Source organism: Dromiciops gliroides, chromosome 3 (genome assembly GCF_019393635.1).
Source record: "Dromiciops gliroides isolate mDroGli1 chromosome 3, mDroGli1.pri, whole genome shotgun sequence".
Taxonomy (NCBI): Eukaryota; Metazoa; Chordata; class Mammalia; order Microbiotheria; family Microbiotheriidae; genus Dromiciops; species Dromiciops gliroides.
This window is the reverse complement of record NC_057863.1, coordinates 325,238,067-325,262,052: the sequence shown is the minus strand read 5'-3', so window position 1 is coordinate 325,262,052 and position 23,986 is coordinate 325,238,067. Positions and strand designations below refer to the sequence as shown.

The 23,986-nt window shown below is 38.1% G+C and overlaps 1 protein-coding gene across 1 annotated transcript in view; it reads right to left on the bottom strand.

The window, feature by feature from the left end:
• GAP43 (growth associated protein 43) overlaps positions 1-21,334 on the bottom strand; it is a 139,753-nt gene extending 118,419 nt beyond the window's left edge. The window contains exon 1 of the mRNA XM_043994701.1: positions 21,036-21,334. Within this exon, the coding sequence (XP_043850636.1) occupies positions 21,036-21,065 (30 nt within the window). The 5' untranslated portion in view covers positions 21,066-21,334. The remainder of the gene's footprint in view (positions 1-21,035) is intronic.
• Between the last annotated feature and the right edge of the window lie 2,652 nt (positions 21,335-23,986).

The following is a 23,986-nucleotide window of genomic DNA, read 5'->3' as shown; positions in this document are numbered from 1 at the left end:
GGAAGATGGAAGATGAAAACTAGAAAGCTGGATGAGTGAAATAAAAGAGTGACCTTCTTTCAAATTATGTTACATCAAGTTGCTCCACTTGTGAGAATATCTCTTGTCAAATTTTCTTGCTTCCAATATAGCCCTTTCTGCATTGTGAAGACTTTTGCATCTTTACTTACTCAGCTATGCAGAATCACTTCTTTGCCTTCTCTGCCTCCCACATAATCACTGAAATAACAAATGCACAACCAAGAAATGTGACTCATTTTTTTTTCAGTTGAAATCAGCTTCATCTCTTCTTCCTTATGCTCATCTACTTGATATCCTTAGGGATGAAATGGGTCTTCTTCTTGGAGTTCAACCATGTTCATCATCAAATATTGGGAACCCTAGGATAATCAATGATTTAAAAGGACAGGTGGTCTCTACCTTACAAATGAAGAACATTCCAAACACATTTGTAATTTTGTTACTGGGAACTCAGAAGACATTTTCATACAGAAATTGACCAAACCAATTCAACAACATTCAACAAATAGTGTTAAGAATAGTATGTTGGCCATTAGGCACAAAAATGTGAAATAAGATATACTGATGTTCTCAGAAATATTTTTTTTTCTTTCATGAGTTAAGGGACATACAAAATGTTCTAAAAGTCTTAGTGCCATTTTAAGTTAGTTGTTGTTTTTTTTGCAGGGCAATGGGGGTTAAATGACTTGCCCAGGGTCACACAGCTAGTAAGTGTCAAGTGTCTGAGGCCAGATTTGAACTCAGGTACTCCTGAATCCAGGGCCTGTGCTTTATCCACTGTGCCACCTAGCCGCCCCCATTTTAAGTTTTAATAGATGTCTGTGAATGTGCACATATGGATAGTTTTATTTCCCTATATAAAAATATTTTATATATCTCTAAATAGATATTTCCAAATCTATCTATCTATCTATCTATCTATCTATCTATCTATCTATCTATCTATCTATCTATCTATCTATCTATCTATCTATCTATATTCAGATCTGCATCTATCTATAAATATAGAAATAGATAATCCATATACCTATATAATTAGAGGTGATAAAGAGTGAGAGATATACAGACAGACAGACAGAAATAGAGATAGAGACATGTGTTTATGACTGAGGACCATGGTGAAGCAGGGATATTTGCCTCTAGGCATTGTTTTGTCCTTATGTGGGTTTTTTTGTCTCTCATCTTTTTGCATGAGAGACCAAAAGAATATTAAGGTTGAGAGGTTGCCTCCTTGGCAATTCATTGAATGGGCAACCTCTAAAACAAGGTTGCCTAGGAAGACTTTATCAAACAGGTATTGAGTAAAGATCCACAAATGATTTCCAACCCTAAGCTGGATTAAGGTTTCAGATAGATATTATTTCCTTGGTAAGCAGAAAGTCTATAAAATAGTTATAAAATTGATTTAAACCTGTAAACATTAATTAACTAGAATTATTCTGCATTTTTCTATAGATCATAGCTCCTAGGGCAAGAAATCTCCTTTGGGTGAGGAATTTCCTTTTATAGCCAAGGCCCTGTGAACGGAAAAACCCTCCTTATGTCAGGAAAACCTGCTAAGGTTTCCAACCCTAGCACCCCCTAGTTCATTGACTGGATGTGTGAAATCTGTCTTTTTTTTTTTTAAGAGCTATAGAAAAAAAAGCTTCTGGGCTCTAAGCTAAAAGAGAAATGGCAGAGTTTACTCTTTATCATATGGAGAAGTTAACAACTCAGTTGAAGCCAGAAACTGGAAGAATAGGGAAATTCTACAACCTCCTGCCCAGCGAAATCATGGCCACAGGAGACCAGCTGGATGCAGGCCCAGTGCAAGTATTGCAATAACAGTACCAGAAGCATAAGTGGTTTTGCAATTTCAGAGGCATGAGTTTCTCCTCCAAGTATGTCCCATAGACACCTATTTCCTATATATGTCTCTCTGCATATGTTTCTTACATTTGTCTACTTTTCTCTTATAGTGTTGTATTTATGGGAAACTAAACCCTAGGTTTATTGGATGCAGGAGTATTTTATTAATATTCTTCTTACTATATTGTTTCATTAAGTACCTTTGCTTTGAACAGCTTATACCCCCTGGCCTGACCACAAAACCTATTCAACCTAAAACATTGTTTAAATCTAGTATCAAAATTATGAAATGAAACAAGAGCTTTATGCCACAGTGAAGCTATTTCTCTTTCCCTTTCCTTCCAGCCTACACACTCAACCAAAGAATCTCAAAATGAGAGAATTTCAGAGACCTCTACCACCTTTTACCTAAGCAGTAATCCCCTCCCATTCAAATCAACCAGTCTCTGATCTATGCTGATGGGCAATGTAATACTGACTGAAGCAGCCCATTTCATTGTTGGATAGCTCTAATAACTGACAATTTCCCCCCCAAATATAGGGTTGAAATCTATCTCCCTATAACTTTCCAAAAAATTAATTCCTCTTCCATCTGAGAAACCCTCAGATATTTAACGACAACTGTTTGTATCTCCTAGTTTTCTTCTATCCAAGTCAAGCATCTCCAGTTCCTTCACCTAATCATTGTATCTCATAGTTTCGAGATCCTTCATCAATCTATTCACTCTATTCTACATAATAGTGTACCTCCTAGAATGGATAATGCCTAGAACTGTACACAATATTCTGTTCACAATAGTCTGATCAGGGCAAAGAATAACAAAGTTATCACTCCCTTCTTTTGGAAACTATAGTTCTATTTATGTAGGTGAAGTCCACATTAATTCTTTGGGCTCTCACATTACACTGCGGACTCATATAGAGCTTTAAATCTAGTAAAAATTCAAGATATTTTCTACATAAACTTTCTAGCCATATCACATCATTGAGCAAGTGATTTTTGAGCCCGTGTATAACTTTATATTTATCATGGCTACATTTCATCATTTTAGCTGCAATCTCTCTATTCTAGCCTATCAAGATCTTTTTGACTGCTTGTTCTGTCTTCTACTTTGTTAGCTATGATTTTTCTACTTTTCCAAACCAAATCAGCCATGAGCCTCACTAATAGGAAAAAAAAGTACGTAGGTGTGATGGGAGATAATGGGAACAGGAGGAGGGAAGATCTTGGGAACATATTTCTCACTGTCCACACCTACTGGGAGAGTTCATCCTTACTCCTGTAGCAGACCAGTCATCAGAAATGATCTCCCCATCATTGTGTTCATTTTTTATCTAGGAATGTTAGAAGCAAAAAGGATTTGAGAGGTCACCTAGTTCCTCATATGTAGATGAAGGCATTCCTAAATGTAATCCTTTCATTTAGCATTTTATAAATAGGGTTTCAAAGATTTCTATCATAAAATATATGGATGCCAATACAATATAGGAAACAAAAAAGAAAAACATAAGAGCTAAAAAAATTGAAAACTAAAATTTTCTAATTAGGAAAGAGCAATTAGAAACTGTAACTTAATATATCATACTCAACATCATCAAAAAGGGCAGAGGAATAGGTTAAAAATAATACTAATGAGCAGAACCAAGAGGCCATTGAATAGAATAACAGCAATATTGTCCAAAGAATAACTGTGAATAACTAAGTTATTCTGACTATTATAAATACTCAAATCAGCTATGAAGAAAGATGCTATCCACCTCTAGAGAAAGAACTAATAGAAGTATATATAGTATGACTTTGCAAGTTAGTACATTTTTATGTTTTAATAGATTTATTAGTTTTAAGCTTTAATTGCTTAAAACTACACTAAGATTTTTGGAATACCCAATATATACATTGTAAATGGGAAGTAATCTTGGATGGAAGTCACTAGTGGTGGGGGGTAAGTGGATGGGGAGGGGTCCAGGAAAGGCCTCTTAAAGACAGCAAGATTTGAGATTTGAGCCTAGAAGGAAGCCAAGAAACCAGAAAGAGGTGAGAAGAGAGAATAGACATGGGGGACATTAGATGAAGGAATCAAGAGGTGAGGAGAAACAGCAAGAAGGCCAGAGTCCTTGGATCATAGGGTAGACAAAGGGGATTAAAGCAATCATAGATGTACAGGGTAGAGTTCAGAAAGAAAAAAAGTGATGTTCACAAAGATACCCTGTCCTGGTCAGACCTTAGCTGGAATATTGTGTCTAATTTGGGGCACATTTTGAGAAGAATATGCCTAGGATGATGGAGACACTCAAAACAATTGCCTAAAAAGATTTGTTAAAGGAATTGTGAATATTTAACTTCTAGGAGATAATACAGGGGGAACATGATTTAAGTCTTCAAATATTTGACTGCTTGTCAAGTAGAAGGGAGGAGGGACAAGCATTTATGAAGTACCAACTATGTGCATAGCACTGTGTTAATCACTTTACAAATATTTTCTCATATGGAAAAAGGATTTAGACTTGTTCACATTGGCCCTTGAAGTTAGGACTAGAACCAATGGATATAAGTATTAAGGAGGCAGGGCATAATTCAACCCAATATAACAATTTAGTAACTTATATGGCTGGCCAAGTTTGTTTTAGATTATCAAAGCAATGAGAAAACACTAGAGATTTTCAAGCGAGGTCAAAACATGATCAGATTATTGTTTTAGGGACCTTACGAGGCAGCATGGTATAGTGGATAGAGTGTGTGGAATCTAAGAAGACCTAGATCAAGTCTTTGCTCTGACATTTTAGCAATATTACTGTGGGCAACTCATCTGACCTTTCAGTACATCTTTCAGGCATCTTTCAATGACTGTAATTTACATGTGTTTGTGTTGTCATTTTTTAGTTCTGTTTCATTCTTCATGACCCCTGTTAGGGTTTTCTTGGCAAAGATATTGGAGTAGTTGCCTTCTCCTGCTCATTTTACAGATGAGGAAACTAAGGCAGAAAGAGCTAAATGACATGCCCAGGGTCACACAGCTAGTGTCTGATGCCATATGTGAACTCAGGAAGCTGAGTCTTCCTGATTCCAGGTCTACTTTGCTACCCTACATGTTAGTTAGATATGAGTTGCTAATCCACATTGGTGGAGGGCATTTCCAAACCATTGAGTTCCCCACAAAAATGAAATCATGAATCCATACCACCTTCCTCAACCACATTCCCCAATCTGGCAGTGGTTTTAAGTCTAGTGCTAGTCCGGGGTTAATATGAGAAGAACCTGAAGTGGGTAACTGTGGAAATGGAAAAGAATAAATCCAAGTAAGTTATATGACAAAGTCATCAATAAGACTTACTGACTGATTGGATGAAAGGGGCAAAGGAGAGGAAAGAATTTCAATTGAGACTTACTGATCTGACAGTGAAAAATGCAAATGGCAATTGCCATTAAGTTTGCTTCTTTTTATTTATTTGTTCTTAGGTAGCAGGAGAAGGGTGAAGGGGATTAGGATCAGTTCCCTATTGTTTTCTCCCTTCCAATCAACAATAATAATATCTTAGTTGGACCTCACAGGATAGAATATCACCACTGTATAAAGCTATAAAATTAGATAGCAGTAACCTAGCCAACAAATTACTACAGTGAAAAGTTTAATTTGATAACGATTTTCTATCCAATGCACATTCTACATTCCAGTCAAACCTGCCTACTGGATGGTCCCCATTATTTGACATTCCATCTGCTGTTTTTGACAAGCTGTTTCTCCATGACCTTCCTCCCCACCTATGACTCCTGGAATTCCTAAGTCCTTTCAATGGTGAGCTTAAGTGAAATTTTGTACTAGAGTCCTTTCATGATCTCACCAGATATTAGCACTGGCCCCCTCCAATTACTTTGGTTTGTTTGTTTGTTTTACATTGACGCATCAATGTTTGTGTATAGTTCTCTCCTAATAAAAAGTAAGTTCCTTTAGGGTAGAACCTGTTTGAATTTTTTATCTTTGTAGCCCTAGTACCTGACACAGTGACTAGCACATGGGTGTTTAATAAGAACATGTTGAATTGAATTGAATTGAAATGATAAGGTAATAAAACAGGCCCAACTTTGTACTATGTGGCAATCAATTTCACATAGCACTTGAAAGGGCTGGAGTACAGTAGACAGAACAATACACTAACACCCACCAAGAGACTTTGATTCTAACGCCAGCTCTGCTACTAACTACCTGCGTGACCATGGAGAAAGTACTTCATCTTGCTGAACCTGTTTCTTCATCTGTAAAATGAAGGCATTGGACCAGCTGATCTCTGAGGCCCCTTCCAGATCCAAAACATTATGAATCTACAATTGTGCAGAAAAGTGACAGCTTGGCTAAAAAACAGTGAGCTGTGCTAAATCATGTTGTGGGCATGTGAATGAGAACAGTGATTCTGAGGGCACTAACTCATGATCTTCACAGACAAGCAACAGCCATTTCTTTGCAAAAAGTACATTGAGACTGAGATGGAATTTGGCTTAGAGGTCAAAGGAGGTGACTTGGGGTATGAACTTAATTCTTAGACTTTTCGTTTTTTTGTTTTTGTTTGTTTTTTTTTTAGCAAGGCAATTGAGGTTAAGTGACTTGCCCAGGGTCACACAGCTAGTACGTATCTGAGGCTGGATTTGAACTCAGGTACTCCTGACTCCAGGGCCGGTGCTCTATCCACTGTGCCACCTAGCTGCCCCAATTCTTAGACTTTTCAATGAAGATTGGTTTTATATTCTCAGATATGCCATTATCCAGATGATACTCAAAAAATGTGAATTGGGGCAACTATGATCATTAAAATACCATGACTTTTTTGGCTAGAATTTTGTCGTCTACCTTTTTTTTTAAGGTCAGCTATGTGATGCAATGGACAGAGCCCTGGGCTTAAAATCAGGAGAACGCTTATTCCCGAGTTCAAATCTAGCCCCAGACACTTACTAGCTATGTGATCATGGGAAAGTCACTTATGAAGTGGAAAAGGAAATGGCAAACTACTCCAGTATTTTTGCCAATAAGACCCCCCCCCCCAAATTGGGTCATGAAGAGTCAGAAATGACTGAACAACAAAAACAACATAAAATTTTAAGGTTATTTGCTTCAGTTTCCATTAGCTAGAAAATTCTTCATTTGACAGTGATAGAGAATTAGACTCCTCCTCCATGACAGATTTCACAAAGATCATATATATGGATTTCTCAGGATGCAAGGGGGGCAGTGTTGGGGTCTCAGTCTTATTCTATATAGCTCTGTTTTTGTTTTTTTGTGAGGCAATTGGGGTTAAGTGATGACAGTGCCCAGGGTCACACAGCTAGTAAGTGTCAAGTGTCTGAGTCCAGGTTTGAACTCAGGTCCTCCTGGCTCCAGGGCCAGTGCTCTATCCACTGTGCCACCTAGCTGCCCTCTATATGGCTCTGGAGCAAAATTCCTAATAGTGGCCAGAATCCAGAATCTGACTCAGTTAATGGAAGCTCTCATCCTGTGTCTTTTAATCAAGGGTTCTCAGAACCCTAAGGAGCAACGGATTAAGGGGATTAACATGCAAGATTTTATTCCAAGTGATTGCCAAACACCAATCTGCAATGTCAGCACACCTTGCCATACAGCAAATCATGGCTTCTTCATAAGACTTGTAAATCAGCGAATATCTTCCTCTCTCCATGGGGCACTGAAAAGTTAAGGATAATTTGCCAAACTCTGGAAAGTAACTAAGAGACCTGAACCCTTAATTCTTATCACTAATCTTCAAAGGCACTATAACAGGATGCTTTGGGATGTAGGTATTTCACAAACAGTAATCCAGTAAAGCCTTAAAAAGTACTAGAAAAAGGGTCACCAAGTTCCTAACTCTGGATGAAATGAGGGGCTTATGATCAATTATATGTAAAGTCTCAGAACTCTTTTGCATGGGGTGGTCTAGCAAAAACAGAAATGAATAGAGAACTCTTCTGAAAAGAATCACAGGACCAAATACTCAATTTTCACATCCCCCCCACAACTGGATGTGTAAACTGGAAGAAGCCACAATCTCTCTGGGCCTCAGTTTCTTTATTTGTAAATTGGGTATAAGCCTGCTCTGACTCTCTCACAAAGTTTAGCATAAAATGATACCATGGGGGTGGCTAGGTGGCGCAGTGGATAAAGTACCGGCCCTGGATTCAGGAGTACCTGGGTTCAAATCCGGCCTCAGACACTTGACACTTACTAGCTGTGTGACCCTGGGCAAGTCACTTAACCCCCATTGCTCCCCCCCACACACACACACAAAAAAAATGATACCATGGTGGTTAAATCCTTTATCAATCTAAAACTCTATAAAATCAATCCATGAGTACTTATTGAACACTTCCTATGTATGTACTAATCACTGTGCTAAGGGCTAGGGATACAAAGAAAAAGTGAAAACAGGCCCTTCTCTAAACAAACAAACAAACAAACAAACGAACAAAACCTCACATTCTACTTCAGGAAATAATGTGTGTGTGTAAATATGTAGAAAACACTTTAAACTATTTCTATTATCTTCTCTCCCTTTAAAATTAACAACTTGGGGAAACAAAAATTGGAAATACAATGTACTGAAGAGTAGGGAAAGGATTCAGTGCTTATTCTCCTAACCATTTATAATCCCAATGGCACTCTATAAGAACTAAGAGTGGCAAATAAGAAGTAATCTAGGTGTAATGCACTTAACAAAATCAATAAGTTCCTAAAAATGCTATATGTAAATTGATTTTTTTGTAAATAGCTTCCTATTTAAAGGAGTCCTGCCATGAATTTTTATAAGTGAATCATTTTGTAATTATCATCTTCTAAACCTGTCTTATAAATGAGGATTTTTACATTTTAAGAAGCTATGGTCACTCCTTTACCATATATAATGGAAACTGTTAGGTAGAGTAAGTTTATTCATAGGTTACAATTACCTCAGTGTCAGTGTGATTGGCTTATTTGTGCATATTTTATTCAGATTATATGCACTCATGAGATCTGAGCAATAAGTTTTTACCTTCAGTGAAACCATATTTTATCTTTGCTCCTCTCCTAGTTACTTCTAATATGCCCTCTCTTGCTAAAACCATCTTCCCCATACAGCTCTTTGAAGACAAGAATTGTTTCATTTTTGTCTTTATTAACTCTCAGGTTCAGTGCAGTATCTGGTACTTTTCCCCTTTGGAAAAGGGGGTGTGGTATTTCTCAGGATCACAAGTAGGAACTGGGCTGACTGCAAAGAGAACTGAGCATTCTCCCACCACCAGACTCTCTTCCCTCCTTTTTTTTAAGAATTTTTACCATCCTCCACCCCTGGTTCTGCTGATTCATGAGCAAATTAAATTTTTTAAAAAGGCAAAAGCCTTTAATTTTTCCGCGTGAGTTTTTAACCTTTGAAGATCTTTCATTTCTGTCTTCATTCCCTCTTCTAGGCTCTGTGACATAGTTATTAGATAAACTATTAATGTTGAAATGTATCTTATGATCTTTCAAATTTTCACAGAAAGATGACATTTCTGAGTCATTATTTATTGGAACTGGAATTACAAATAGTGGCTGGAAAGGATAATTACCCAAAGTCCTACATTTAGAGAAAACTGGTGCATATGGAGATAACAGCTCAATATTTTAAGATGCGCCAGCTTTCTAAAAATAGAGAAATATGGTGATTATCACTGGAATTCATTCAAGAACATTCAGAATGAGATGACTAATGTTAAGGAATACCATCTCTGTGAAACTGCTCACAAGGAATTAAATTCCATACCCCACATACCGCAATCCTTTTGAGGAAACTGGTCCTAGGAGCCCTTGTAAGTGAAAAAAGAAAGGTTAGAAACAAACAATACACTTTCAAATGAGCAATAACAAGTGCTAGTCATCATCTCTTCAGAGTTAGGCTAACTGCCAGTGAAGCTTCTCATAGATCTTTATCCTTGTCCCTCTTCCCAAAAGTGACAGAAGGGACTTGTAGTTGTTACTACCTTTAAACAGACTGACATGCTGGGGACAAAAAGGATAGGCATTCTACCAATGGCAGAATTTAATCAACAAGGCAAGGCAAGATGCATTTTTATTAAGCATTTACTATGTTCTAGGCAGAACAGGTAGGTGGCTCAGTGGATAGTGCCAGGCCTGGAACCAGGAAGGCATCTTCCTGAGTTCACATCTGGCTTCAGACCCTGGGCAAGTCACTCAACCCTGTTTACCTCCATTTCATCATCTGTAAAATAAGCTGGAGAAAGAAATGGCAAACCACTGCAGTATGTTTGCCAAGAAAACCCCAAAAGGAGTCATGAAGAGTCAGACATGACTGAAAATAACTAAACAACAAATGTTCTAGACACTGTGCAAAGAAATGGAAATACAAACATAAGCAAAAAGAAAGATAGTCCCTGACTTCAAGAAGTTTACATTCTACTAGCAAAAGGTACCACGCAAAACAAAAACAAAAACAAAAACAAAAAACAACCCACCCATACAAATGGGAGCTGAAAATGAGCAGAAGGGGAAGAAGAATTTGATAACCTGTTATTATTATGACTTTATACTATGTTTGCCTTGGTGCCCTCATCTATAAGATGAATTATGGAAGGAAATGGCAAGCCATTCAAATATTTTTGCTAAGAAAAGCCCAAATAGGGTCACCAAGCATTAGATATGACTGAAAGGACTGAACAACACAGTCACTGTCCTAGTCTCTAGCAAGACAGACAAAAATAAAACAATCTCTGACCTCAGAGAGTGATATGGATAACAACAGGCAGACTGTCTTAGCAAGAGAGTGCAAATTGGAAGCAAATAGGAATAGAACAAAGATGAAAGAATTTCACTGAAGGCAAAAATTTGCTCATCATATCTCTCGAGTAAATATACTAGGAATATGATGTGCACATGTACACAGGTATGTGAGTGCCTGTGTGTCAGGGTGGGTGGGAAGGAGAGTAGCATGGTGAAATGGGTTCACTTTGAAATCAGAAAGATCTGGACTCATGTCTTTACTCTAACATTTGTGAGTTGTGTAACCATGTGCAAGTTACTTAACCACTCAGAGATCCAGGACTCTAAATTGCTGCTCTGAATTTGATGAGGGAGTATCAACCCCTCTATGACTTTTAGATGATCATTGAGAGTTGTTGCCTCAACTTGTGACTCACCTAGAGATGAGCTTCCATGAACTTAGCTAGTTCAAGCAAAAGACATCAAGTTTTTCATTAGACTCATATCTGAAGTCTTGTATGATGGTAAGACCAATGATTAAGAGAAATTAATTGATTAAATTTTTCCATAAAGTTGTACTTGAGGAAGAATCACAGGAGTTAAGAGTTGAAAGGTATCTCAGAAACAGAACAATAGAATCATAATGTCAAAGAAGGAAAATGTTTTATTTTCCACTAACCTACCTTCTAGCATTAGTTCATAGGACCTACCAGAGGATCATTTCCATGACATGATCAGATATAAGAAAAGATATATGTATGTATAAAATTTATACTTATTTATTTTATATATACATACAATTCTATTTATAATTTCTATGGAATATATTTATGTTTATATGCACATATGTATGCACATATACATACATTTGTGAGTCTGTATTCATATGAATACATATGCATATGTATGTATAACTATGGCACAGTTATGGTAAATTTGTATTTCCTGAAAATTGATTATAAATGTGATTGAAAAGGTGGAGGGGGATTCTGTTGTGATCACAAGTTGTTGTTTCCTAACCCCTTCAAATTAATTTTTTCTATCATTCAATATTTCTAGTCTACATAAGCCTTTCTATGCCTTATTAAATCAACTATACTTGAATGCATTCATTTAACACTGAGCTCATACTATATGCAAAGTGTTCATCAAGACATGGGTAAGACATGGTTCCTGACTCCAAAGAGTTGATGGTTTAATTTGTGGGCAGACTTTTGGGTTCTAGGAAAACAAAATCACAACTATTCAATTCTGTAAGTCTAGTTGTTGCTTAATATCCCCAATGTGCTAAGTCCATGTTAAAGAAAATGAATTCTGAGCATAAGGCAGAAGCTAAATTTGGTAGTACTAGGATTTGAGTTTAAACTCTATCTTATCCTAAACATGAGCTACAGGAACTCAAATGAAATGGAGGGTAGTTTGGGATTAACTTCGAACAAGAAGATATTATTGAATACTTGTAATGATACAGAAGCCTTTGAACACAATAGTCTCTAAAGAGGCAAAAGAATGACATTGGAAGACCCTCTCTGCCCCAGCACATCTTTCTTACTGACATGTCATAGAGAATGCTCCCTCTTGACCTCATAAAAATCCTAACAATTAAAGAATATTGACCCCAGAAGGTTCCATCTCTCCATTGGTCCTCTTCCATTAGCACATTAGCATTAAGAAGGATTAATTTATTAAATCCTTCTACAAAGTTCTATTTGAGGAAGAATCACAGGATTCAAGAATTTGCAGGGGCCACAAAAACACAAAATCACAGAATGTCAAAGTTGGAAGAAACTTTAACTGCCATCTGGTCTAACCAATACTTGAAGAATCATTTCTACAACATAATTGAAGAGTGGTCTGCCAACCTCCACCTGAAGAAAACCAACAAGAAGGAATCCATTATCTCCCAAGGCAAGCTGTTTCTTTTTGTAAACATATAATTTTTGAAAGTTTTTTTTTTCTTCAGCAAGTCTAAATTCAACTACTCCTAATTTCCACTCCATTAATCCTAATTCTTCCCTTGGGGCTAAACTGAGGGGGCATAGGGGCTAGATTTGTGATTTCATTTGTATAGAGAACTGGTTAATGAGAAAAATATTTCATGTGAGATGGCACATTGTCTGCAATCTATAATCTTAAAAGATTCTTGGGGGCAGTGAAAGATTGTCTTCTTGACTCGAGTCATAGTCCATTTATGTATCCACTATGCCAAAATGAACAAGGCTAACCCTTTCCCCCCAAATTGCAACTCTCCATATACTGGAAACTCACCACAGCATCCCCTCTTCTTCAAGCTTAAACCTCCACGATTCCTTGAATTGATATACATAAAACATGAATTTGAAGCTATTTCTTTTCAAGACTCTTCATTTTATCAATGTCTATAATAAAATGGGAAGCTAGGTGGTACAGTGAATAGAGCACCAAGCCTGAGGTCAACAAGACCTGAGTTCAAATCAGGAACTTACTAGCTATGTGACTTTAGGCAAGTCGTTCAAGCTGTTTGCCTCAGTTTCTTCATCTGTAAAATGAGCTGGAGAATGAAATGGCAAACCACTCCAGTATCTTTGCCAAGAAAACCCAAAAATGAGGTCACCCAGAATTGAACACAACTGAAACAACTCAATAATAACATCAACAATAACATACTAAAATACAGTGACCAGAACTGAGCACAGCACTCTAGGTACAGTGGGAAAAAAAGGCAAAATTTAGTGTGATCCGCATTCCTGTATCCCCAGAAATATACATCTTCAAATGCAGTCCAAGATAATGGTAGCTTTATTCACTGTCATATCATAGTTTACTGTTATTAAGTTCACAAAAACCCTGAGACTTTTTTTCAGACAAAATGTGACATGCCTTTTCTGTCATGAACTTGTCAAGTTGATTTTTTAACACAATTGTAAGTCTTTACAATTTATCTGTGAGTCCAATCCATAGTTGAAAAAGAATCCTTCCAACATCATACCTGTTAAGTGGCCATCCAGATTGATTGAAACTTGCCAATGAAGAGACATGGCTATCTCCTTTATCTCACTTTAAGATAGTACTAACTTTTTCCTATTTCAATATCTCATCATGGGGTGCAGGTAACACTGGATACTCAAGACTATGCTAGTGGTTCGGTAGATTCTTTCACTATGGAACATCAGTTAGATATAAAATCCCAGAACCATTCTCAGAAAGTTTGGAATAGGTTTCTCAGCAGAGGTCTGGTCACCAAATAATAAATTATTTCAACCCTGGCCAACTTAAGATAGTTTACTATGAGTCAGTCATAGGCAGAGGACAAGACCAGCTAAGTTGAAAGGCTTATTATTGGAAGGCTGGGCACCAGGTGTTGATTTTTGGAGGCCCCAGTAAATTCTGATTCACAAAGGTATAGAGGAATTGAAATCTATATCAATAGAGGGAGTGCCTTAAAAATGGAATCAGAAACAGAGTCTATGTTAGTGATTCTGATAGACCTTAACAAGGTAGAACTTGTTTTCAGAGACCCAAAATCCCAGGATTACTTTAGCAAAACTGTAAGGATATTTACCTTATCATACAATAATTATTATACAAATATTATACCTTTTTATAAAATGCTTTGCAAAGCTTAACATGCTATATAAATACTAGTCATCATCTCCACCATCATAATCACCTGAATTCTGGCCACCAGGTGATAAATTATTTCAGCTATAAAAATTCAATAATATAGTAGATAGCATGCTAAAGTAAAGAGGAATTGAAATCTGCATCAGTGGACCTAGGCCAAGGAAATAATGCATTCTAGGATCAGAGGATCAGGACTCAAGGGCTAGACGGGAACTCATCTAGTCCAGCCCCCTAATTTTAAAGATGGAGAAACCAAGGCCCAGAGTGGTTAAGGATTTGTCTAAGGTCATATATATAGTCAGCTTTTGAAGCCCAAGTGTTGTTTAACAATTTAATTTGTTGGGCAGTGAAAAACCTTCCCCTTGGGGGAAGAGCTGAAATTTAACATGAGAATGTCAGGAAGACTAGTCAATCTTGAAAAACTGTAGTTGGATCAGAGATTCACTTCTAAGTGAAGGATTGACCCTACCTTTAAATTAAAAAAAAATGTGACACACTCAAATATAGACTTAGTAAAAGGGAAGCTTTAAGCTTCCTAACCTCTTCTTTTGATACCAGCAGGACTTCAGGTTGTTAAATACATGCCATACCAATGGGAAGAAGTACATACCATACATACAAAGACATGTTAATAAATGTTTAACAACTAGCTTTCTGGTTGGGGCAGAGGGGGAAGAGGTGGTGAAGGGGAATATATCCATGACATATTATAAATTTAATCTGAATTATTCCCATTTTCCCATAATTTTCCTAAGTCTCGATAATCACAAAACAATAAATCTCAAGCTCTGACTTTTAGTGTTTGCTGATTTCTGAGGTATAAATGACCACAATGAAAATTTAACAACCAACTCTCCGATTCAGATATGAGTTGACTTCAGCACACCCATATGATATATCCAGGTAAGTGGAATTCTTTATTAAAGTTAGGGTTGCAGGCTGTCCTACTTTTGGCTAAACTAGTTCTACTTGAATGTCCAATACTTGTCAGCCTATTCAAGCTTTAAATGGGATGGCAAAGGTCCTCCATGCATTTACTTCTATTTACTATTCCTTTCTTTTGTGTATTATTGTTACATGGTTGACTGGTTAGTGGTTACTTGTAAAGAATTCTAAATTGTGCTCACATGTCTTCGTCAACTCATGCACCTGAGTATAAACCATCCAGAATGCATATCGAATCCTTGGGCATTCGGCACATAGTCAGTGTAAGGGAATGGAACACTGCATCAAGAGAGGGAAGGTAAATGTCAGAGGGAAAAGCAACAGGTACAAAATAGCAAGTGCCAATGTGTCACCAAAAATTTTTAAAGGACGAGTTTACAGGTATATTGAAAGTTGGGAAGCCATTTTGTAATGAAGATTATTAGAAAAAAATTCCAGAGTGTGGGATTCATATCTTTTGGACACAAAATTATGTTTTTCTCTAAATCCATCTTCAAATTGTTATACAGATGAGGGATGCTAGCTCTAGAGCCTTAAAGAACTCTAACGATTATCTTGCCTAACCTCTTCATTTTACAGAATAAGAAACTGAGGACAGAGAAAAGAAAGACTTGCTGAAAGTCAGACAAGTAATATTATGGTAAGTATTCAAACCTGGCTCTTCTGATTTCAAAGCCAGTGTCATTCCACTATACTTACTCAAACTTACCAGGTCATATGAAAATAGAAATTTTAAAAAGGATCTATGCTTGCCTTCAAGCATATAATCTCACACTCTATCTATCAATGATAACAATGAAGCAGCTAGGTGGCATTTTAGATAAGAGTGCTGAAGTTGAGGTCAGGAAGACTTGAGTTTGAATCTTGCCTCAGACCCTTATTAGTGATGTAACCCTGAGCAATTTGTTTAACTTTTCTGGGTCTCAGTTCTCCTTTGTGTAAAATGAAGAAGTTGGACTCAATGTCTTTGAAAGTTTCTTTCACCTCTAAATCTATGAAACCTATGATCTTGGACATCCCACTTTAGATTCTCTGCCAGTAAAAGGCAATACCCTCTACTACTATCACTACGCAGTCTCTTACAAATCTTGACAGTCCAGGGCAGCTAGACAGCACAGTATATAAAGCACCAGCCCTGAGTTCAAATCTGGACTCAGATATTTGATACTTACTAGCTGTGTGAACCTGGGCAAGTCACTAAACCTTCATTGCCCCGAAAAATAAAAGAAAAAAAAAGAAAAGAAAAAGAAAAGAAAAAAAATCTTGACAATTTGAAAAAGAAAAAAACAGACTGCCCATAACTGAAATCAATTCAAGAACCAGATGCCTTTGGTTCTCAGATGGACTATTTGATCATAATGAAAAGATGGCAACTCTAGGTCAAGGACACATTTCAAAATTAGGAGGGCAATTAGACACACACAATTACCAAAGGACAGAAATGACATTTGCTGTTATCTTTTAATTCAGTATATCAATCGTTCTTTATTTCATTGGGTTCCCTCTACAGATCATGCCACATTGTTTATACCTTGGTAAATGATCTTCATGAATTACTATGGCCAAAAAATTCAACACTGAGTACCCAACTTGCCAGTAATGAACCTCCCATAACTTAACTAAGCTGATTGTCTGCCAATGACAGTGAGACAATTCACTGAGACTTTTCTAGGACAGAAGAACCTACCAGACATTGTATTTCAAAGGAATAGTCTTTAAGACCACATTCATCTCCATAAAATAATAAGGCCCAAGTCAACTGGCTTATCTGTAAAATGAGTGGTCTAGATCATTTTTAAGGTTCTTTTCAGCTCTAAACCTATGATCCCATGATTAGTATGAGGGAAATGATTAAACACAGAATCTTGTCTTGGGACAACTATTAATTATACATTTCTTCTGTCCATTGGCTAGAAGAAAGCCTATAGGGCTCACATACTCCCCCCAGATGGAAGGAAGCATCTAATAAAGAGATACATTTTTATAATTATATAAGGAACTAAGGACCCTTCATTTGGAATCAGGTTAAACTCTGTGGCATGTGGCATTATCCTGGGAAAGAAAGGTATAGTCTTGATTTCACTGTGGGGCAGGCAAAAGAAACCTTACATCATTCTCCCTCTCAGTGATGCCCTTTAGCATGAAACATGAAAAGAAGATCTCAGCAATTGTGCCAAATCAGCAAGAAACAGAATTAACTCTGTAGTTACAGTACACTGACACATACAACGTTAGAGCTAAAAGAGACCTTAGAATGTATCTATGCTAACCCTTTCCATATAGAAATGAGGAAATTAAGGTCCTGGCTGGGGAAGCAGGGAGGGGGGAGCTGATTTTATATGTTCACTCTCTAGCCTTGAGCTAGATTACAGAATAAATTCTCCAGAAATGAATAGATATTTAGATTCATTACAGTTTTCTGAGGTTCTTTGTGAAAATATTTGGAAGGATACTCCTATTTCTTCTCCTGTTTAAATTTGGACATCTCAAGGGTTGCCTAAAACATCTTTTTAAATATACCTTCTATTGCATTCAGGAGAGTTGTCTACTTTTAATTATTGCAGGAAGTTCTTGGGTGTGGCTTACTGATAGAAAATCTAGGAAGCATCCAATTCACCACTAGGAGGAATTTCCTGGAACCAAGGGATAAGGACATTATTTCTAATCTGTTCAAATCTTGCAAAAGAGAAACCAGTAGAACAAGTATTCTAAACCATATTCCTACGCCCTGCTCAGAGAGGTCCCAGCACACAATATGGCTCTTTTCACTTTGGCTAAAGCTCAATGATTTTTTTTTTAAACAAAAGGAAACACCCACATCTCTTGTGCTTTGCCTGCTTCTCTACATGCTAACACACCTTGCAAGTTTTTCAGTGTCTTCCATGTGCACTGTAATTAAGCTATATCAAATGAGGTCCAAGACATTTTAATATCCTAAAGCAATAAAATGTCAACTATTCATTAATTTTTCCTCCTTCTCCTCCTACTCCTTCACTTCATCCCTTCTCCATTCTCCACATCCCTCTTCACCTTTCTTCTCTTCCCAGGATCCTGATACAGCAAGACCTAGTAGGAGCTATTTGCTGAAAGAGTTCATTAATGCTGCCTTCCCACCTATTTGCAGTAATCTGCAACTTGGAATATGAGTAGCTTTCCCCCCCCCCTTTTTCTCATGCAGAAGAGGAAGGAAGAGCAAAGCCTTGCACCCCCTCCCACTCTGCTCTGTTGGATTCATGGGTGTGGCAGAGTTGAGACCTTAGCTGGATCTTGCTGGTTTTTTTTTTTTCCTACCAATGGCAGGGATGATGAATAGATGGCTGGGAAAGGATGGAAGCTATCAGCTTCTGCCCTTGACATTCTAGGATCACATCACCCACAAGTGGGAAGCCTGTTTTCCACTTATTGAATCACTCATGTAATACAAATGCCACTCAGTGTCCCAGTGAGTCCACACCCTTATTATAGTAGGTCCATCTGTTCTGTGTGATGGTCTACTGTGAGCTAGCTGCATGTACAGTGAACACTCCCAGAACTGGCACATATTCCTTGTGAAGATTTTCAGACCCAGTTGCCCATATCTGCAAAGCATGGACCTATGTCTCAAATATGTGTACAGTTTTCCCCCCATTTCTGCTGTCTCTGTTTGTGATTAAACACATGTAGCCATAGAGAAACCATGATTGCATATGGATGGCTATACATGAACATAAGTATGTGTGTGCATATACATACATGCACTCTCCCAAGTCTATAATTGTAGCTTCAGCAGTTTGCACATCAGAGAACTGATATAGGAGCCTGTCAGTAAGGAAGGATTTGAGTGATGACAGCTGGCCTCATTTTAGGAGGGGGATTCCTTAGTTCTAATTCTTCTTTTTAAAAATCGTGTTTAGTTTCCTTTGTCAAAGAGTGTGTGTATATAAATGGGGTGGGAACCAGTCTCTTAAACTGGAATTGCTTCCTTTCCAAAATTAAAGCTTCCTTAAGGAAAAGCATTGGCTTCCCAAATAGGGTTCCTCCTTCCCAAATTTTATTTCACTAGTGAGGCAACCTTAGTTCATTTCTCTGACAATGTGCATAACCTGGACCTGGCCACCTGTGTCTTCTGGATTTCTATATTCAAATGAAGACACGATAGGAGCATCCTGACTTAAAGCATGAGCATCTGAAGCAGAAATTGCCTGAACCATGGACCAGCCCCCTGAAAGTGCTGCAGGAAGGGCCACACCCCCACTGCTTTTCATCGAAAACCCCGAGCCCCACAAACCCGAAAACCCCGAGTCTCACAAACCCCCCAAATCTGTTACTTTTTTTTAAAGAGTCTGCCCTGCCTCTCCTTCCACTGCTCAGTCATTCTGCTTGTCTGCCTTCCTCTTCCTCTTCCGTCTTCATCAGCCACTGCCTCCACCCCACCCCTCATCCTACATTGCTAGTTGAACGTGCTCTTCTCTAGCTGTCTGCACCAAGCCCACTCCCCTCCACCCCACCCCTTTCGGATTTTTAGCGAGTGGATTACAAATTGCCAAGTATCCAATACCTGAACAAGAAGAATGCCCAAATCCTCTCTCCAACCCCCACCCCGTGGCCATGATTCTACATGGATTTCTTTGCCCAGGGCTTCATGCATGCGCGCGCGCGTGCGCGCGCACACACACACACACACACACACACACACACACACACACACAAACACACACACTCACACACACTCTGCATACATTTTCTCCTTAACCCTCGTCAAATGTCTACAATATGCCCCAACGACTGCGCCAATCCTAGTTTCAGAAAGCTGGTAACTGCGGACTCCTGTAGACCTTCCTTTTCTTTATTTCCTCCGCAGAAGTTTCCAAAATGCCTATCAAGACATAAGTGAGCAATATGAAATGGAGGGAGAAAAAAGTGGGGGTGGGGGTGGGGCCGGGGGAGGGTCCCTGGGGACTGGAAATCTGGTATTTGTCCCTCTTCCGGATGAAAATGAGTCACCTGCTTATTATCTTTAGCCTCGGGGTGTCTGGCCACTGGAAGCCCTAGAGAAACCCAAAGGGAACCAATTTTAAAAAGAAAAAGAAAAGGAAAGGAAAAAAGGAAGGAAGAAAAAGAAAAAAAAGGTGGAGGGACCTGCTTTCCAACAGGTAACACCCGGCTAGTCTTTCTCATCCCATCGGAGCTCAAAGCTCCTAGGGGCGTGGTCCACCCTCTCCTCAGACCAGCTGGTGCACAGTTGTCTAACTGCTCTTACTATGAAGGGGATCATGAAGAGGGCTCCCCCCTTTTTTTCACGGCCAATTGCTTTTTCTGTAAATTAATTATTTCCTTTAGTCTATCTAATAAAAACATTTTAGTCACCCACAAAGCAGTTTTTTTTCTTTTTAAAAAAACCTTCACACGTTTTTTGGTTTTGGATTTTTTTTTTTAAGTACACCTGCTCCCATTCCAAGGCACATGCATGTAAGAAATAAAGCATCTCTGCACATCAGAAGGAATTGCATGGCAGAATAGGCAGATTTAGCACTAAAAATCACCACCACCACCCCCCCACACACCCTATCATTCTATATATAATATAAAGAATTCTCTCTTTCTCAAGCCACCTCTTCCTTCTCTCCCCCGACCATCACCACATCATACCTTTCTACATGCACACTCTCAAATCAGAGACATAAAACACTGAGCATTTATCAGTCGCCCGAAGAATCCTTATTTCTCGCTAGCCCGACGCATTTTCAAGCTTTTTCCAGATCGGCGACCATAAGCTAAACCCAAACCGTAACATTTAGTTACCAGATGTTAAGGAAATGTAAGCATCAAGTCCAAACTAGAAGCAGTTAAAAGATTTTTCTCCCCTCACATCCAATAGTATGGGAATTTCTTACCAGTAAGTAGAAAAAATATCTTTAGCTCTACCTGTTTTGTTCTTCTCATACAGCACAGCATGATTGTATTGTCCCTTCCCCTCTTCTTCTTCCTTCCTTCCTTTCCTGCTCTCTCTCGTTCTTATTTTCCCACTCTCCACCTCTTTTCTGCTTCCTCTCTCTCTCTCTCACACACACACCAGGGCAGTTAGCAGCAACTGTAAGGTCCTCAGCTATTGCTCATCACATAGGCGCTCTCTCGCTCTCTCTCTCTCTCTCTCTCTCTCTCTCTCTCTCTCTCTCTCTCTCTCTCTCTCTCCCTTCCTCTCCCTTCCTCTCCCTCTCTCTCTATCCCTCCCTCTCCTCCTCCCTCTCTCTCTCTCTCGCTCTCTCCCCTTCCTCTTTTGCCCCCTCCCTTTCTTTCTCCTTCCCTTCCCTTCTCTCTCTGCTTCTTTCTTCCTCTCTCTCCCTCAGTATCTTTCCCAGAATTGTTCACTAGCTCTCAATGACTAGTCACCTCCCCCAGCCCCCACCCTCATTCTAGACAGCCACCCCCTCCCAGTCCCCTGCCAGTCTCATGAATATTTAAACATCTCCAATCTGGACCCAATTACCCACTGACTTTCCCACTACACTGAGAGGATGGGGGTGGGGGGGGTGTGTGAAGAAAGATATTACAGCTTTTTTAGGGCATTGGGTGAGTTATATTGGAAGTAAAGGGGGCTTGAGGAGGTCCTTACATTTTCTGAAACTCTTGTCTTCCTCCTTGTCTATCAGAGTATTTTTTTTTTAAAAGGAACACCCATCCCTAGAGAGGTTTGTTTTTTTTTTCAGTGTTAATGCAGCGAGTGAGGTTATTTCTGCCATTGTGGCTTCTTACACAGGTAAACTACTGGTGGGCTAAGTTCCCTCAAGAATAGCAACATATGTAGAGGATAATCTACCCCCTTTCCCACATACATACACAGTATATAAAAGAGTTAAATATTCAGACACATACATAAGTTTACATATTCTGAATATAGAAACATATTAACCCCACATATATGCTCCATATACTAACTGATGCACATTCTTCATATTATATTATCCTTTTGTCAAACTTCCGAATACTTAAAATTGAGGAATAATGCCTAGCATTTGGGAAAGAAATCCAAATCTTTTATGGCATTAAGTCCTTCCATAATCCTTGCACATCTATATAACATGCATAGCTTCTACCAATTTACCCTGAAAATCTGTGTACAGTTGAACGGTAGAGCTGGAACACATTGATGCTGACCACGGTGCCATGGATCAGTACAGGGAAAAGAAAAAAAGTGAAATACTCTGCCTCTCTAGCCTTGAAGGAACCAACAAGCCACATCTTATTTGTCTGAAGGCTAAGTGATTGTTCGTGATGAATTTTGCAATTTGAGAGGGAAAAGAAATATCATTTATTAAAATAGAATATATAATGCATAACATGCATGTGCATCTGTTAGTATACTGCAGCATATGTGTGTATGGTTAATACATTTGTGCATTCTTTCTACATATGGGACAATTTTAAGAGAAGAAAAATATTTCTCATAAAACAGAGATCATTAATTATATCTACAACAATATTTAGACATTCAGGTAACCTATCTCCAGAGGCCTTTAATGTTTTATATGTTTACAGATCTCAAAGAATTTTTCAAATATTCACCCACTAATTGATGATAATATTACCAATTTGGTATGGAGATCTTTTTGGGGGATTCTAGGGAGGGAATAGACAGTAGAAGAAGACTCCTTTCTCCTAATTGGTAAATTCCTTCTGTTCACCATGTAGAAGATATTTAATCTTGGCTTCAAATATTGCTTACTGTATTTTAACAAACTTCATGCCACACCCATCTTACAGTGAGTTGTCATAGAGAGAACCACTCTTCAAAGCAGGGAATTTAACTACTGTGCCATCAAGGTCTTACCAAGATGATTTGCCAACATAGACTTCTATTTTTCTCCACCTCAGTCTACTTCAGTTTTCATATTTTATATTGGAAAGAAAGGATTTAATTTCTGAAATCTAAATTTTGTATGCCACAATGAGACTAAAATGAACCTGTGAAAATCATCATTTATAATAATGCCATACATTTTAAAAATCCTATACAGAATTTCAAAGTATTTTCACATACATTATCTTATTTGATCACCTTGATATAACCCTGTAAGGAATTAAGCATAGATATGTGCTATTCTCATTTTAGAGATGAAGAAATTAGAAGAAAAGTTTAAAGAGTAAATTGACTTTTAGGAAATCGCCTTCCTGAGTTTAAATGGGCACAGACATAGGAAATGAGCAAACCTTTCCTTTTTCCTACCAGATTTATCTCTAGGTTTCCATGATTCAGAACTCTGTCCTTGGTCTTATCTGACACTCCTCATAGTAATACATATGGAAGGCAGTTTATGGTAGAGCATGGTTGGACTAGTTGGCAATGGTAGGTTGGACTAGTTAGTACTCTGGTATTAAAAACAACTCCATAAACAACCTATAAATTTAATTATTCAATAAATTTCTTCAACTTCAATAGAGGGATGGCACTATTTCTCCTTTCCAAGTACCTTTCAGGCAGCTCTTTAAGATTCCTTTACTCTCTTCAAAACTTCCCTTGGTGTTAATAGAATCAAAATCTAGAAATCCAATTTTAGGGATCACCTAAATACAGCAAGTCTTTTTTTACAAAATGGGAAAGGGATAAAAGTAAAGATATTGAATCCAATTATTAAAAGTTCTTAGAAAAATTTCACTAATGTAAAATAATGTCCTTAATAATTAGCCAAAATAGCCCATGAAGCACCTTAGTACTTCTTTTCTGGCAGAGAAACTTGGCAGCTAAGAGAAATAGTAATTTGTTATAAATTCAGTAGAAAATCCTTATTGAGGAGGTTGAAAGTTTATGAATGGGGCAGCTAGGTGGCTCAGTGGATGAAGTGCTGGCTTTGGATTCAGGATGACCTGGGTTCAAGTCC